The 17,385-nt window shown below is 41.4% G+C and overlaps 2 protein-coding genes and 1 long non-coding RNA gene across 3 annotated transcripts in view; 2 read left to right on the top strand and 1 right to left on the bottom strand.

Moving 5' to 3' along the window:
* Window positions 1-7,369, bottom strand: part of LOC125313889 — a 28,466-nt gene extending 21,097 nt beyond the window's left edge. Inside the window, exons 1-2 of the long non-coding RNA XR_007197586.1 lie at window positions 7,356-7,369; window positions 2,169-2,171 (exon numbers count right to left, since the gene is read on the bottom strand). This is a non-coding gene — a long non-coding RNA (uncharacterized LOC125313889). The remainder of the gene's footprint in view (window positions 1-2,168; window positions 2,172-7,355) is intronic.
* On the top strand, window positions 6,128-7,207 carry LOC115746269 (ethylene-responsive transcription factor RAP2-1-like). The gene has a single exon (XM_030681976.2). The coding sequence runs from the start codon at window positions 6,434-6,436 to the stop codon at window positions 6,926-6,928; it is 495 nt and encodes a 164-aa protein (XP_030537836.1). The 5' UTR covers window positions 6,128-6,433; the 3' UTR covers window positions 6,929-7,207.
* Window positions 7,370-10,951: 3,582 nt separating the features above from the next.
* On the top strand, window positions 10,952-16,866 carry LOC115746262 (polyadenylate-binding protein 2-like). Its single transcript, XM_030681967.2, has 9 exons — window positions 10,952-11,626; window positions 12,631-12,749; window positions 12,954-13,610; window positions 13,713-13,790; window positions 13,880-13,969; window positions 14,911-15,048; window positions 15,839-16,015; window positions 16,101-16,301; window positions 16,395-16,866. The coding sequence occupies exons 1-9, from the start codon at window positions 11,347-11,349 to the stop codon at window positions 16,635-16,637; spliced, it is 1,983 nt and encodes a 660-aa protein (XP_030537827.1). The 5' UTR covers window positions 10,952-11,346; the 3' UTR covers window positions 16,638-16,866.
* The last annotated feature ends 519 nt before the right edge of the window (window positions 16,867-17,385 follow it).

The following is a 17,385-nucleotide window of genomic DNA, read 5'->3' as shown; positions in this document are numbered from 1 at the left end:
TAGCAATAATTTGAGAGTGAACCAATATAAACTTTGTAACTCTATTTCTCCTTCTCGCATTACTTTATATTTCTTGTGGTTGTGCGCCTAATTCTACAATTTGGATTTATGGCTAGGCGGTAAATTGGTGAGCCCCCAATCTATTTCGATATGTGGTAAATATCTCGAGGAAAAAATCTAGTGACCAACGTGATTTCTAGGCGGTGGCCGTTATGTATAGTAATGCATGCCCAATGACAGACTTTATGGTTCAATATAGAGAAAGAAACCGGGGATGAAGTTGGGTGTTGCGTTGATCAACATTCAAGCTAAGATATGAGCAGTCCTAACACCGATCTCGCACGGGAGGAGTGGATTGTCGAGATACACGTGTGAGTTGTATTATAAAAGTCTCACATCGAAAAATTTGTTTGGTATGAAATAATTAATATATCCAGTTTGCCCATAACTCATTAGCTCAAATTTTTAAGTGAATGTGGATCCAATTGAATATTCTTACGAGCTCGAACTTTTGCTCTCTCTTGACAATATCCACAATTCACACGAATTGATGATTCGAATGGATGAGAGGCCGAGCAGAGATGCCGACAGAGGACGTCATTTATGCTCTTGCGGGGGTTCGCTCGATTTAACGATTCACAATATGCTCATATACTAAAAAGTGCATGCACCATTATAATTTAATCCGAGACTTGCCTAATTCTATGTTATGCGTGGTTTAATGATGTTAAGTTTGACATGCGAGAAGGGCGTGGAACTTCGTGCTTGCGCGGTCAAGCCGCAACTGTCCACGTCGGCACTCCCTCCGCCTACATCAGCCACTTGCCACCGCGCCCCTTTCATTTTCATATCCCTCAAAAAGGCAACGTTGCACATGACCACCCACATTGTATGTTGTGATATTTCAAAAGCTAGAAGATTTGACTAATTTATGTGATAAATATTTCAGTATGTTACACTCATAAACATAGTATATACCTATAAGTATCTAAAATTAATAAGTCTTAAAGTTACGAGAGAACCTCCATGCTTATAAATTTAAGTAAAATTGACTTGATTAGACACGACATGTTTTGCGGTGGAACCAGAATAATCAATTTTCTATTTTGCAAAATAATATAGACTTTGTAGCAAAACAGAGTAATGCTATGTGAAATATGTATATGGAGATCTAAAAAAAGAAAAAAGAAAAGGAAGAAGATAGAATTTGAGAAAATTACCAAAAATATCCTAAACCTATTGTAATTGTGTCAATTTGGCCCTGAATTTTTTTTTTTAATCAATTGAGTCCTAAACCTTTTACATTTGTACCAATTCAGCCCATCCGAAAAATTTTGGCTAGAAATTGTAGCCATAGCATGGGCAGCATTGACGTGATGCACAACCTTGACAAGGTTAGGCGAGGCTCACCCTCCCCAAATGTGAGAGAGATCGCACCTCACCATGGCTGGGCAAGGTCACACATCGTTAGGGGCTCCATTGGTTGGGGCGAACTTTGCTAGAGGATGGCGAGGTTGACCTCGCCGGCCTTCACCTCCGATCGGTCACCGAGGAAGAAGGAAGAGAAGAAAAAAAGGAGAAATAAAAATTAAAACAATTCAAAAAAATTGTAAAATATTATCGAAACATGTTGGCATTGGTCACGCCATGTCAGCGATTTTCGAGCAACATTGGTAAGAAAGATTGAATTGATACAAATGTAAAAAACTTAGGATTGAATTGACACAAATGCAAAAGGCATATAACTGAATTGACAAAAAAACAAAATTTAAGATTGAATTGACACTATTGCAATAGATTTATAACTTTTCGGTAATTTTCCTCAATATCCGACCATCGAATCAACGAGACGGACCATTTTTCCTTCATAGTTTCTACGATTATTCGGATTCCATAGTTATTGTCCCTCTTATGAGTATGGAGATAGTACATTTCCATAAAAGTTGAGCGTGGAAAAAAAGCAGAGAAGGAGTTTTAGCGGACATGAATTCGGAACGACTTTTGAAAGTATAAAATCTATGCGAAGTATGGGAAAGAACACTAGTTTAATCATTAAAGTTAAACCAACTCCACGAGATTATGACGAAGCAAGTCAAATTGAAAAGCTTGGAAGCCCGGGGAAGTGGGGAAAAAGGGGATCGGGCCCCGAGATGTTGAGGAGCAATTACTGCCTGTATGTCCTGAAGTGTCCTATGGAAGTTCGAGTCATTTTCTGGACAAGTAAGAGATTGAAGGGTGCCATTGATGATTGGATTTCGAGTGAGGCACTTTGAATAATTATTAGGGAAAAAGTCATCAAAAATCCTAAACTATACCCGTTGTGACACATTTAGCCCAATCTTTTCTTTGTGACACAAAAAACCTTAAACTTGTACACATATGACACATTTACCCCAAACTTTTTATTGTGACACTAAAAACTCCAAATATATAGCCATGTGACACATTTATTCCAAATTTTGAGGTAAATGTGTCACATAGATATAAGTTTAAGATTTTTGATGTCACAAAAAAATATTTTAGGGTAAATATGTCACACAAATATGAGTTTAGGGTTTTCGATGTCACAAGAAAAAAATTAGGGTAAATGTGTCACATGAGCAAAAGTTTAGGGTTTTTGGTGTCACAAAAAAAATTTTAGGGTAAATGTGTCACAGTTGACATAGTTCAGGATTTTTGGTGGTTTTTTCCCTAATTATTATATTGGTTGTTCTTTTGCGTCATTATCACCTATGAGTGTCCACTAAATATCATAAAATTTATCACAAAAGTATAATTAAGTCCTAAAACTTACAAAAAAATGCAATCGAATTTTTCTTTTAACTCCATCCAATTTGACTAACAAAAATATTGAGATAGCTTTTTAAATATTTTCTTTCTCGTGTGTGACCATGACATAGCTAAAACAACATCATTTTGATATATATATAGCCCCCCCCCCCCCACTGCAAGGAAGGGTCGGCGATGGTGGGGCCGATCTCGGCGGGAGTCGCCAACCCCTGGCCAATCTCGGTGGTCATAGATGAAGCTGCGACAGAGAACTAGAGCTAGACTTGGATCCATGAAAAAATAAAAAACTCAGTCCGCTTCTCTCTCAAGCATTTTTTTGGACATCTTCTTAGCGCCAAGGATCAACATCTATTGCTGAAGATTGATGAAGGGCCGCAGGGATCTGGCAACAACGACAGAATCACTCCATGGAGGTATTCAGATACGATTGGATCTGGCCTGAGCAAGATAAAGAAACTTGGACTGAAAATAGGCAAATCAATGACGGATCGAAGTTGGAATTGTGGGAATGAAGACACAACCAGAGAGTTTTGCCCTGGAAGAAGCTCGAGATCACCATTATGAAAACACGAGGAAGGTGTGATGCGGCTGAGATCACTTGAAATAAAACCGAAATAAATCAAGTCTTGCGGTCAGCGTGGATCGCCAACCCTTGGTTACGGGCCCAGCGACCCCCGCCGACCACTTCCCAACCATCGCTGCCCTTCCTAGAGGTGATGAGGCAACGGCAGCAGGGCGGCAAAGCCTTCTCCGCTGGTTTTCGTTCTATTTTATTTTTATTTTAAAGTTCATCATATTTTTAAAATTAATTTAAATAAAAGTCATATTGAAAATCAGATTTTGACCAAAACAACATCATTTTAGCTACATCATCGTCACGTAGGAAAGAGAAAATATTTAAAAAATTACATCGGTATTTTTCGTTAGCCAAATTGAATGGAGTTAACGAAAGGATTCAATTGCACCAATTTGATAAGTTTTAGGATTCTATTGCACTTTTTGTAAGTTTTAGGACTTAATTGCATTTTCGTGACAAGTTTTAAGACTTCTGATGAGAGTATCTTTTTATCTCTAGTTAAAAGAAACTTTTTGAACCGCATTTGACATGAGTGATTACAAACATGAAAGCGAGCGACATTCACGTACAGTTTTAAGTTTAGGCGTGGTGACGTTCATGTCTGAAACTCGCCAAGCTTCCTCAAACTAGTAGCTCCCCTCCCTCCAATTAGAGATGCAGAAAAACGTAGCCCTTCCATTTGCTCCTGTTGATGCTCGTAAGTTTAATTAATCGAACCGTTTAAATCAATCGTGTTGTTGCTTACATTTTTCTGGTTTCTTGTTCATCGTTTTCATGTTCACCAATTTTGTAACATTATATGTACAAAGTGGTTACATTTTCCCCCATACCTAGTTGAATAAACTTGAAAAAATTGTCCAAAATGTACTAAACTTGTTATACAATAGTTGATTCATTGGCCGATTCAATTTTAAATCTTTTGACTATTTGCTAATATAGTCTTTCCAATCAATTTTTGCAGAAAATCACTGATGTTGACGATTTTCACAATTTTTTAGTATAAATTTTCTGAATTTTTTGCCCTATGTACTCTCCTAGCCATTGCCAAGGTGCCGGCGACTGGAGGTGGGAAATGAGAAAATGAGAAAAGAAAAATTTATAAAATTTTACAATTTGAAAAAAAAAAATTAGCCACGTAAGCGACGATTGTGTCACATGCGACAACTAATCGCCCACATCCCTAATTTACGGCTAAAATGGTCATAAAAACTACATTAACAAATTGTCAAATAGTTCATAATTTAATTTTGTCAAATTGAAAATTTTATGATGAAATGACCGATATACAGTAAGTTTAGGACTTTTTAGATAATTATCTTGTAGAAACTTTCCCAAACGACGCTTCTAATGGGCAGGTTATAAGTTATGGATACTATTCATATGCAAGTGAAAACAAACATGAGCAATGCCGTATTATATGTCGTATTATATGCCGCGCAATTTGAAAATAATGGCCGACAGGAATTGAGGAAGATACCGTCCGCAGCTCAATTCGGTCTATTGACAGAATAGAAAAAATACGATAAATCTTCTTACTTGTCGAATCATTAGATTTAGAAGCTTCAGAAAAATTATTACGTGGAGCCGAACCAATCCCAATGAACTTCATTAGTTATTTTTATAACGTCTAAGCATCCTAATAAATTAAGATCTTGCTTAAATTTCTGGCTGCTCTTTAGGTTTCGTACGCGAAAACCTCAATATTTCGATATCCAATCGGTGTTTCAGGCCTTGAAATAATTTCATGTGTGAAGCTTCTCCTAAACTTGAAGATAATGTGGAGACTTGAACCTGTTTATGGAGTAGTTAATTTTTAAAATGAGTGCACTGAAAATCTTAAAACTTAAAGATAATGTGTCAATGGTGTGGTGTCTATCAAGTGCCAGGAAAGAAAAAAAATTTAAAAAACAAATTCAAATTATATTATATTAAAAAATGAAAAAGCTAAAAAAAAAGAAGAAGCAAACTCAAGCCAAAAAACACAAACTCATTGATGGCTTGGGCAAGGCCTCGCTAGTGGCCACCGCCACAGCCGTTGGGAATGGCTGACGGAGGTTGCCTGGGCCTTCACGAAGCTTGGCGACCCTCGTTGAGCCTGTTGGCCCAGATCTACGGCTAGGGCCGATGATCCTCACTTAGATCTAGGGCAAGGATGGCGTCCAGCCCCAAATTTAGGTCAACAGGTCCTTGTTGGGTATCGGAATGGCCCACGCAACTGGCTATGGCCACCAGCGAGGGCTTGGCTAAGCCATCATTGAATTTGTTTTTTAATCTTATTAAATTTGTATTGGATTAACAATTTTCCCGACGTGGCACTTGGTGGATACTACATCATCGCCATGTGTATTCAGAAAGTAATAAAATAAGACACGTCGGTATTTTTTGTTAGGCTAGTTGGATAGAGTTGATGAAATGATTTGATCGAACCAATTTGACAAGTTTTATGATTTGATTTCATTGTTTGAAAGCTTTAGGATTTAAGTACACATTCGTTATAAGCTTTAGAACTTCTAATAAACTTGTGCCTAAATCTTTTCTCGGACTTGTCTATGAAGACAATTTTTTGCCCTAGCGAGAGGTGCTAAATGCTGATCATTCAAATGTACACGCGACCCCGTCGTAGTGCTGTTAGCGATTAAATCGATAACCAAGCTTCCAACGAATCATTACCCAATTTACCAAAACCTAATCACACAGACAAAAAAAAAAAAACGGAAAGAGGAGATGGGAGCGATGGATTATGTCGGCCAGGTTTGGATTATCTTAAAGGGAAAATCAACGTGGCAGCCGTCCCCGGACGACAGACTCCCAGCCAAGTCGTAAACTCCCTCCTTCTCTCTCTCTCTCTCTCTCTCTCTCTCTCTCTCTAGAATTTCGTATTTATATCCTCCAATGAAAGGCAAACCAGGGTTTTCATGCGGTAAGCGTTTTCTGGGAACATTCGAGTTTGAGAATATCCCCATGAGTGAAAGTACTTTTTTTTTGTTTTTTTGCTCCTCTGTTCCGAGTTTCTGTAGTTCCTGAGCTTAACAAGGAAGGGGAAGAAGAAGGCCCCCATCATCAACCATGGAGGAGGGTGAGTTTTTTACTGCAACACCGACCCCAACAGCGACGGGAACAACCGCGGAGAAGCGCAAGCAGGGACAGCAACATCATCACAATCGCCAACAAGCCGAGAAGCCGTTCAGGGGAATTAGGATGAGGAAGTGGGGGAAGTGGGTGGCGGAGATCCGCGAGCCGAACAAGCGGTCCCGGATCTGGCTCGGCTCCTACACCACCCCGGTCGCTGCAGCCCGCGCCTATGACACCGCGGTGTTCTACCTCCGTGGCCCCTCGGCCCGGCTCAACTTCCCCGAGCTCCTCTTCCAGGAGGACGAAGAGCCGCGGGACCTGTCTGCTGCCTCCATACGCAAGAAGGCCACTGAGGTCGGGGCCCGGGTCGACGCCCTCCAGGCAGCCGCGGCCCAGCTCCACGCCCCGGAGTCGAACTCGAGCCAAGTGAACACGGAGAAGCCAGACTTGAACGAGTACCCAAAATCGGAGAACTCGGACGGAGATTGAATTAAAGCGAAGGATCGCCCATATAATTATCATCTAGCTTTATCTGAATTTTTTTTTTTTTTGCTTTGAAGTTTTTTTCCGTTTTGCTGTAGTTTGTAGTGGTGGGTAACCGAGTTTTGATCTTTTTCTTTTCTTAGTTTCCACGCGCCGATTGATCAACTGAACAAGGGGGGAAAAAGACTTGGCCCTGATGAAGTTTCTCCATTTCTTTTGATAGAGAGATGACAAATATGAAATACATCTCTGGCGCTCGAAATATACAGAAGGCAATTAAGATCATATCGTCTGTGCTCTCTTTTATTTTTTTTCCCTTAGGGTTTAACAATACACAGACGCAATCAAGAAGGGTAAAAGAGAGACGAGTCTACTGGGTCATGGCCATTCAATTGTCTGTTTCTGTTTTTCTGGGGGACGAGGATGGACCTACTCTCTCCTTTTGCTCTTCTGGGCCAGCTCTGGTGGAGACTGGCCTATAAAGAAGAAAACAAAAGTAGATAAGGAGATAAGGTGGAGTTAGCCACCAGGAGCCGTTACTTACGATGTTCCTTTGGACACCACAAAAGCAATGGAACAGTAGATGTCTATAGAGAGAGAGAGAGAGAGAGAGAGAGAGAGAGAGAGAGAGACTGGTCCAGAACGAGGGAGGTTGTCGCCGTCATGGAGGAGGAGGAGGAGGACGGTGGTGGGATATTACGTTAAAGCTTCGTCTGCTGGAGGTGAGGGGAGGTGAATAATTATTATTGCCTTTGCCTTCCTCCTCTCTTTACTAGTTTCTTTATTTTGGGTCGGCGCACCACAAAATGATAGAAGAAGAAGAAAAAAGAAATCATAGACGGGGCCGTCCAAGTTACTATAGTTTGTCCATCGTAAGGAAAAAGCATGCTAGTTCTGTAAATAGAGATGTGTTTTACTTTTCAACTCGAGCGTCGCAATCCGAGTGAAGTATAACGTGGCCGACACATGAGATAGCGAGTGGTAACACAGTTACATGTATAGTGAGCCGCGTTTTAACCCAACGGGACAAGTGAATGGTGCTGGATTCATTCTTTGATTCGGAAGATATTTCATACTTGTGATTATGTACAAGAGAAATCCTTAATACTGTCTTCATCTTCACCTTCTCCATCACTTACGTCCTCGTCGCGGCGTGTCGCACTCGTCCCACGCTTCTGTGACTCCGGCTCTCCTTCGATCTCGATCCGTGAGTACCCCTTTGTCCGTTCGGATAAACGAACACAGAAACATGACATTTGCACATACGAACACAGAAAGATAGAGAGAGAGAGAAGAGAGAATACGACGCTGATGGAGACAAGCTGGTGGAGGAGCGGGACTGCGACGGCAGGCGGTGGTCATGTCGCCTAACCCTAACTCTTGACCTAATTTACCATTTGTAGAGGTAATTTTAAATTCCATCATCTGTGCCACGTAGATATATTTATTGTGTGTCGGTCGAGCAAAGTGAAGTGTGAAATAAAGTAAAACATATGCGACGGCTGCTGTTTAACCGGAATAAATACCGAGCCGAACATTATTGGGGGGGTTCTTTAACATAGGAATCCCACTTTCGACGTCTGGTTTGCTGGAGTCCGGAAGGACGGCGGAGACGTGGCCACGTGCGCCGCCACGTCACCATCTACGGTCACCGGCGTGACACGAGGAAACGCCAAGAAACCGGAGCGCCCCATCTAAAGCTACTTGCTTTGATTGGAGAGATTATTCTTAAGAGACATATGCTCCGCATCATTGGACGGTCCGCGCGTATTTTCTTAAAAATCTTTTATCGAAACGTTCGAGGAAAAACCACATTAGCAGCATTATATTCTCCATCGAGAGTCTGCCACCTGTCTATCTTTTTAAATCTAATCTATGCAAACCACGCTATGTGATGACTTACGAGAGTATTAACTAACTTTAACTCCAATCGCTGCTAGCTAGGGGTAAGCGCCGGTGGGGCTCGGCGGGCTTTTGTTGAAATTCTGGTCCGGCCCGATGCTTGTCAGCCTAAACCGAGGCAAGGCCATTTTGCGCGGAGCGAATGGGATTAGCCATTTCGGTTCGGTCGGAGATAGAGGCTGGAAATTGAATTCCATGCTCCTCTTTTTTCTTTTTTCGCGTGAAAATGTGTTGTGAATTTTCTCTAACTTTAGCACTTACATCTTCGACTCTTAAAAGTGCACTTTCCACATCGCAACTCTACTAACCCACCCAAATTCTCAACCCAAGTCTACCTCCCCACCGCCCGTTCGCTGCTAGCCACCATGGATGCGCCTATCAGAGCCCGACAACAAGGGTGTGTTATTTCTCCTGTCAGACTAGTTTGAACTTAAAACATATATTTAGCCCATGTGGACCGACGCGGGCCTAGTAGAGCCCGAAAAATTTTGAGCCAACTTGGGCAGGCCGATCCAGTATGTCATCTTTTCTTTAGCCCACCCCTAATCGCTACTATGAAGAAACTTAATCACATTTACAAACTGACGATTTTGAGCCAACATTTTCTGAATGATCTAGTATGGCAGGGCAGCCTGCCATATATACAAGTTGTGCAGTCAAAATGTGTTAATATAAAACACAGTCCGAGCAACTAATAGAGACTTATAAATATGGTCGTGGGGATGTTACTCAACTATGCCGAGACCTCCAAGCGTCGTAGGGTGACACGTCCCCTCGCCCCGACTCCAAATCTACCGTTCCCGTGCAATATCGAGTTAAAATGCATATGTTTGAATGCATGTGAATTTTTCGCACATGATCCATCATATTCCGTGTCAAATCGGTCTTACGATCGTCTGTCTCGTGTGTTAAAGTATTTTTAGCGGGGATATTGCATAACTGTTCACATGAGGTATTATCTAAATCAAGGCATCGGTTTGAAATTGTGTTTGAGATGAAAATCAATCTTGGAGTAAATTTGTTATAGAAGTATCGGTTTTGGATTTTTATAGGTCAAATCCGAAGCTTCATTTACATTAGTCGAACCCTTTAAAATTCAATTTTGAATTATGTGGATCAAGGTATCAAATACGTGACCAATCAAACAAGAACTTAAAAAGCTCACCAAGGAAGTAAGCCTTCGATGGCACGAGCGGCAACCGATGAATAAGTTGCAATAAGAACACTCGTGGAGAAGAGACAGATATTTATTTTCTAAACAAAAACAAGTTTAGCATTTCATGGAAACCGTAATAAGCAAATAACCAAATTGAACAGAAAAAAAAAAAAAACACCACGCAAATATAGAAATCAGCTATCATATTTTGTGTATTCAGTGAAAATCCGTGGAAATAATCTTTCTCGATTAGTTTTAAGCTACGTCATTTTCGTGAAAAAAAATAAATTAAAAAATATTTTTCAAAAAAATAATTATTTGTATTTGTTATAATAATTAGTCAACAAAAAATATTTTCTTTATGGATAAAAATTTGCATCTAAATTTTCTCGTGGATGATAAAAATATATATATATTTTATTTATTTTACAAATGATACAACCTATTTTTCAATTTTTATTTTATTTTATGCGAAATAAACAAAACTTTAATACATCTTATTTTTCCCCTTTTTTTCTAAGCATGAGTTAAACTCCTTCGTTTAATTAAATGCATTAATTCTCGATTTCCTTGATTTCTCGTACCCGATTTTCTTTTTGCCTCTCCACATCTTCGCTCGTTTTAGAGATGGCGTCGCGCCGAACGGAAGAGCAACGACTTTTCCACGCTAGCTATTAGCTCGGCTCGTGGACAACCTCCGGGGCCCGGCGCCGCGGGGAGCTGCCGGGCTGCCACGTGGCCTCACGTGTCCTATTGACCCGACCGCACCAAACCCCATCAACATTTTCCCTTTCTCTCTGGAATCACACTTGTCCTAGCGGTTCCGTTAGCCGTAGAAACTGCCACGTGGGCCCCGCGCTTACGCAGCAAACAGATCGATCCAACGGTCCACAATCCATCTCCGACTCTGACAGGCCCAAAGCTAGGGTTTGCTGAAGCTCCCTCTGTGGCCTCCGATGGTATATAAGCTCCACAGCCCCCTGTGAGCCGGTGCGGTGCAGTTGGTTCTGCCCTCCCACCCCCCAAAAAAACGAAAAAAACCCTCCATCATTGTTTTTTTATCTTCTTCGTCGTCGCTCTCGCCGTCCGGTCTGGCCTCCGCCTGGTTTCTCCGGCGATCGATCCTATCTTCAGTTTTATCTGCTCGTCGTCTATCTTGTTTCGAAGAAAGCACTAAAAAAAAAATATCACAGGAAAGTTCACGGTTTTATAGTCAGGTCAGGCTATACTGTTTTAGGCTTCAGATTTAGGGGATTATTTGTTCGACCTGAAGGAGAGGGATCTTCTATTCTTTCGGGAAGAGGAAAGCAACAGTTTTGTGAGAGAGTTAGGGGTTAGGGTTTTCCTCTTTGCGATTGGACCAGTAATGGCGCAGATTCAGGTGCAACATCAGGCTGCTGCTGTTGCTGCGCCCGCGGGGGCGATCGGTGGCCCCAACGGCGTTCCGGTGGCCGGCGCCGGGGGCGCCAGCCCGTATCTCTCGACCTCGCTGTACGTCGGGGATCTGGACTTCACTGTCAACGACTCCCAGCTCTACGATCTGTTCAACCAGGTCGGCCAGGTCGTCTCAGTGAGGGTTTGCCGGGACCTGAGCACTCGCCGATCTCTGGGTTATGGCTATGTCAACTATAGCAATCCTCAGGATGGTCAGTTTGTCTACACTGGAGTATATTCAAATTCAATTATCTTTTTGCCTAATCGATCGCGTGCTTTGGTGCGGATGCTGAATGAGACTGAGTGTCAATTGCTGCTGTCTTGGTTGGTATTTTGCTAACGCACACTGTTCAACGCGTATTAAGCAATGTAAATGTTACGATTTGCAATTGCATTTGGCAGAGAACGGTCATTTTAACCCTCAGTTTGTAAATGTGATTAAGAGTTATCTGATTGGGTAAAGATGCGAGGATTGCCTTGGGAGGGGCCGCGTGGAGTTTCATGCAAATGATGTGGTCATGAAACTCATTCACGATCTCTGTCGGGTGTCATCTTTTTTTGTCTGTCCTGTTCTTCTACTTTTATTAGCCACAATATAATATGAGAAGCCATCTTATGGAACTGCCCCTGTGGTGAAGTAGGCCAATTTGGAGTTGTCGTGTGACTTCTAGAACATAGTTTTATCCTGGTAATGCACGATCATTTTGTCAAAACGCTAGATTGAGAGTGACATGATGCTCCACCTGTCACTCTACTTTTAAAAATGACTGAAATTTTTCCTTGAAGTTCGTAATGGGAGAGTTTGTGTCCTTGGAGAAGAAGGAAATGTGGCAACTGATCTTGTGAAGGCAACTTGTTAAAACCCTTATTTCTGAATTGTGCTGCTCTCTGAACTGCCGAGGAAGAGTTCTCCTTGAACTTGTTCCTTAGTGCAGTTTTTAGGCTGTCAGCTTGTATTTGACATTCTTGTCTTATCAATCACAAAGTCTTTTCCAGTAAAAGCCGCTTTCTTTTTCACAGCGTTAGTTCTGCAGCTTTGGCTAGCTTCGGTAGTCATTATTTCTGTGCCTGTATCACTACATTTATCCCCTGGTCTTTGATCTCTTTGCCATGCTTTATCTCCCTGCTAACAGTTATGCTTGTATGCACACATTCTTGTGCTTTTCTTGAAAAGTTCACATGTATATCTATGTTGACCTGATCCACAAAAATGCAGCGGCAAGGGCCTTGGATGTACTGAACTTCACTCCATTGAATACCAAGCCCATTCGTATTATGTATTCCCATAGGGATCCTACCATCCGCAAGAGTGGGACTGCAAACATATTTATCAAGGTACTACTATTTACTTTAGTACACCTTTCGGAACTTTCCCCCTTAAATTGGCTGACCTCGATATTTCTTCTCTCTAAATGTATTAAATGAGGTGATGGATGTTTAATGGGAGCATACGACTAGTTTGTCTAGTGGCTCAATTTAATATTGCTCCTATTCTTTTTTTCTAAACATTAATGTTTTCATTTTTCCTGGGATGTTTAGAATCTGGACAAGACGATTGACCACAAAGCACTGCACGATACTTTTTCTTCATTTGGCAACATTCTTTCCTGCAAAGTGGCCACTGATGGTCAAGGCCTGTCAAAGGGTTATGGTTTCGTTCAATTTGATGATGAAGAATCGGCTCAAAAGGCAATAGATAAGTTAAATGGAATGCTTATCAATGATAAGCAAGTTTATGTTGGACACTTTCTCCGCAAGCAAGAACGGGATACTGCTCTTAACAGGACAAAATTCAACAATGTATATGTGAAAAACTTATCAGAATCGACTACAGATGAGGATTTGAAGAGGACATTTGGCGAGTATGGGCCCATAACTAGTGCTGTAGTAATGAAAGATGGAGATGGAAAATCAAAGTGTTTTGGATTTGTCAATTTTGAAAATGCAGATGACGCTGCCAAAGCAGTTGACTCTTTGAATGGTAAGAAGATTGATGAGAAGGAATGGTATGTTGGAAGAGCCCAAAAAAAGTCTGAAAGGGAGCTCGATCTGAAATCACGTTTTGAGCAGACCATGAAAGAAACAGTTGACAAATATCAAGGTGTGAATCTCTATGTTAAGAATCTCGATGATAGCATCGATGATGAGAAACTCAAGGAATTGTTCTCTGAGTTTGGAACAATTACTTCTTGTAAGGTTAGTAAGTAGTGTATCTACGAATTGTAACAATTCCTTTGTCCTTCGTCTAATTTTTCAGTGGGGAGCCTATAAATTATCTTATTCCATGTGGTTGTACAGGTTATGCGTGATCCAAATGGAATTAGCAGGGGCTCTGGATTTGTGGCATTCTCATCTCCTGATGAAGCATCTCGAGCTGTAAGTCCTAAAATTGTTGGTGTCTTTGACATTGTATTTTACTGGCGCAATATGCATCTGGGAAGTATCATGTCCTTTGTGTATTACAGCTTGCTGGTATGGCTAATAAGATAGTTGTCAGCAAACCACTGTATGTTGCACTTGCCCAAAGGAAAGAAGAGAGAAGAGCTAGATTGCAGGTAAATATCTGTGGTGGCATATTGCAGGAAGAATGATATCCTGGTTGGTTTTCACAGCCTTGGTCGATTTTCCTTCCTCATTGCCCGTTTTATCTGTTGTCTGGCTTTTCACGTGCTTTATGTTGTTTGGCTACCTTTGTCATAGTGGTGGCTTCACAATTCATAGGTTCAGTTTCAGTTATTCAATTCAAATAATTACTTTTAGACTCAAGGTGGGAAGATATTATTCTCGGTGTCTCCTTATCTGACAATGCTTGTACATACAAATAAATTTTAGGTTTTGATGAATCAACTTGGGTTCTTCATTCATTAGGAGCTTTTTATAGTTTGAACATTTTGCAAAAGTATCCTGTCAAGGTCATTAATTGAAAATCGAAAGAGGATATCAATTCAAGATGTCAGTTGTTCCATGACTTTCCCTCTTTCCTTTGGAAATCAACATTTAACGTGTAACTACTATTGTCACTTGTCTCCTGGCATTCAATTGCTGGAAATATGACTAGTTAGCGGGTCTTGGTCACTTCTTGGCCTAGATTGAGGAGCTGATTGTGTGGCTCCTAGTTCCTCAACTGGCGAGTTCCCATCCGATTCCTTGTTCAACTCGAATGTGTCCATTATATGTTTTATGTGGAAGAACCTAATTCTTATCGTAAAGCTATTGAAATTGCACCATTTTGTTCATGTTGATATCAAAGTTCGAATCTTGATTTTTGCAGAAGTATTTTTTTCCCCCTAAAGAGCCTTCAAAATCAGTTTAGAACCAGTTGAACCTGTTTGGAATCGGTTTAAACCTGTTCTTGGGTGGAAAAATTCCGGCCTTGGAACTGGGAACCGAACTGGTTCTCGGTCCAGGTCGGTTTCATCCAACGCTCAATCCTAGTTGAAGTATAACCAATCCATCCTGAGAAAGTTATTCTGATTTCTGTTTTTTTCATCTTCAGGCGCAGTTCTCTCAGATGAGACCCGTTGCTATGGCACCATCTGTCGGGCCTCGAATGCCTATGTATCCTCCTGGTGCTCCAGGTTTGGGGCAACAATTTTTGTACGGGCAAGGTCCTCCTGCCATCATCCCTCCACAAGTAAGTATCAATTTCTTCACAAGTCAATGTGGTGATGTTCGCTAATCTGGTTCTTTCTTTTGTCCTGAATAAATGTCGTTCATCTTGTCACTGATTGGTTAAATGGTAAGTATCTTTTCTTTTATAATCTTATCTTTCTCGAATGATTCTTGCTATCACTTTTGTGCCAATTACGTAGCTTTATTTCTGTGGCCCTTTCATTTGGCCTTTTGTATTTGTTGAATAAGGTGTCTTGTGTGCTATTCGGATGGAGTTTATTTTTGCCCACAAAAGTGTGCGCTTTTACACATTTGCCATGCACAGTCTTCAATATCTGTTAACTCTCACTTTGTATCTTATGATTCGATTAAATTCCGGGCCCAAGTTACCTGTATCCTGGATCTATTAAACTTTGAATAAAGCACATATGTATTGCCAAGTCAACCTATTCGGCTCAAACAACATTTGTTATATTGTCACATCAACTTACAATGCGGTGTATTATCATTTTCAAAGTGTATATAAATGTTCTCTCTACTATTCTAATTAGACTTGATAACGTTGTTTTACAAACTTCTCCCTCCGTGGTTCAAGCCAAAGGTATGTGTTTGGTGTATTTGATGTGATAACAATTCATCACATGCTGGCCTCTGAGCTTTATTGAAGGTCATCTGTTTGTTTTTTTGGGCATTATTTGAGATAGTTGCTGGAATAGTAGCAGATATGTTCGGGTGAGAGTCGATGTGGCTTGTGGTATAGTTTATGAATTCGCGATACAATTTCGACGTTATTGATCTCATGTACTCTCTAGGCTGGATTTGGTTATCAGCAGCAACTTGTTCCAGGGATGAGACCTGGTGGGGCTCCCATGCCCAATTATTTCATTCCCCTTGTCCAACAGGGTCAACAGGGTCAACGTCCTGGAGGACGACGGGGAGCAGGTCCTGTGCAACAAAATCAGCAGCCTGTGCCATTGATGCAGCAGCAGGTTGGTTGAGAGTGAACATAAACATTGTGTTTTCCAAGCCGGGTTATCATCTGGTCATAAATATCTGTTCTGTTTCATGTACTAGATGCTCCCAAGAGGACGCATGTATCGGTACCCACCTGGTCGCAATTTACAGGAAGTCCAAATGCCAGGTTCTGGAGGCATGTTTCCTGTTCCTTATGGCATGGGTGACATGGCTTTGCGGGAGCCTTCGGTTGCACAACCCATGCCCATCACAGCGCTGGCTACAGCGCTTGCAAATTCTTCACCCGAACAGCAGAGAACAGTAAGTCAAATCTCTTTGCAGTGAAAAGGTTTATCTTCCCTCAATACTCGAGTCTGAAGTTGCAACCTGTGCTTTCTTTGATCTATCACTCAGATGCTGGGTGAAAATTTGTACCCATTGGTGGATCAGCTGGAGCATGATAATGCGGCCAAAGTGACTGGCATGCTTCTGGAAATGGATCAGACTGAGGTTTTGCATCTGCTCGAGTCACCAGATGCACTGAAGGCGAAAGTGGAGGAGGCAATGGATGTCCTGAGGAGCGTTTCTCAGCAGCAGGCTAACAGCCCGGTGGATCAGCTGGCTGGTCTATCCTTGAATGATAACCTTGTCTCGTAAGGGTGTGTGGCTTGAACGAGAGATGTTGGAGTGCAGGAGCCTTGACGTATGCCTTTTCAGAGGCACCATATGTTTTTGATGGAGTGCTGAAAATTTGCTCGGTTTGGTTAGACTTTGTATCGCTTCTTAGACTGGTTTGCATGTTTAGCTATGAAACCTGGTGTAGGATTGGAGATTATTTTAGACACTCAGTTTCCATTGGTGTTAATGTTTGCTGTGGATTTGTTTTGCCCTTCCTTCTTCATCTTGTTCATCAGTTTACGTCGTTGACTATGTTGGGTAAATGGTTTTCAAGAACATAGAACAGCGTTGCCTGCATGAGTGTGTGGTAACGGGATAGAACTTGGTGTGTAGGGTTTTGGGGAGAAGGGGAAAAGGACTTTGGTTGATCAAAGTTTGAAAACTTGCGACGAGGTTGAATATAGAATTTGGGCTATCTTCATAGGAGGAATCCGGAAAGCCCTCTTTTATCTGGTGATGCAAATTTTCTCTCTGCAAGTTTCTACCTTGCAAGTGTCTGAAATTTTACTTGGTCGGTCGCATGAACGATTTAAGCCTGGACCTGTCTAACTTCCAGTACTTGGAGGCAGTTTGCTTGCCTGCCTGCCTGCCTTAGGGAGGAGAACGTGCTAATGGAGGTTGAAATTCGCGCTTTGCGTCCAATTATCTTTAATCCCCTCTGATCATGAATTTCCTTTTTTTGATGGTTTAAGAAGTTATGGAAACGTCAATTTCGGGAAAAAATGTT

Source organism: Rhodamnia argentea, chromosome 2, assembly GCF_020921035.1.
Source record: "Rhodamnia argentea isolate NSW1041297 chromosome 2, ASM2092103v1, whole genome shotgun sequence".
Lineage (NCBI taxonomy): Eukaryota > Viridiplantae > Streptophyta > Magnoliopsida > Myrtales > Myrtaceae > Rhodamnia > Rhodamnia argentea.
This window is presented reverse-complemented; position numbering and strand designations above follow the sequence as displayed.

Excerpts from the sequence above, each read along its gene's own strand:
- LOC115746269 (XM_030681976.2), top strand. The coding sequence starts at position 6,434 with ATGGAGGAGGGTGAGTTTTTTACTGCAACACCGACCCCAACAGCGACG.
- LOC115746262 (XM_030681967.2), top strand. The coding sequence starts at position 11,347 with ATGGCGCAGATTCAGGTGCAACATCAGGCTGCTGCTGTTGCTGCGCCC. Across the intron at positions 11,627-12,630 it reads CTATAGCAATCCTCAGGATG|CGGCAAGGGCCTTGGATGTA; the intron begins GTCAGTTTGTCT and ends ACAAAAATGCAG. Across the intron at positions 15,049-15,838 it reads CTGCCATCATCCCTCCACAA|GCTGGATTTGGTTATCAGCA; the intron begins GTAAGTATCAAT and ends TGTACTCTCTAG.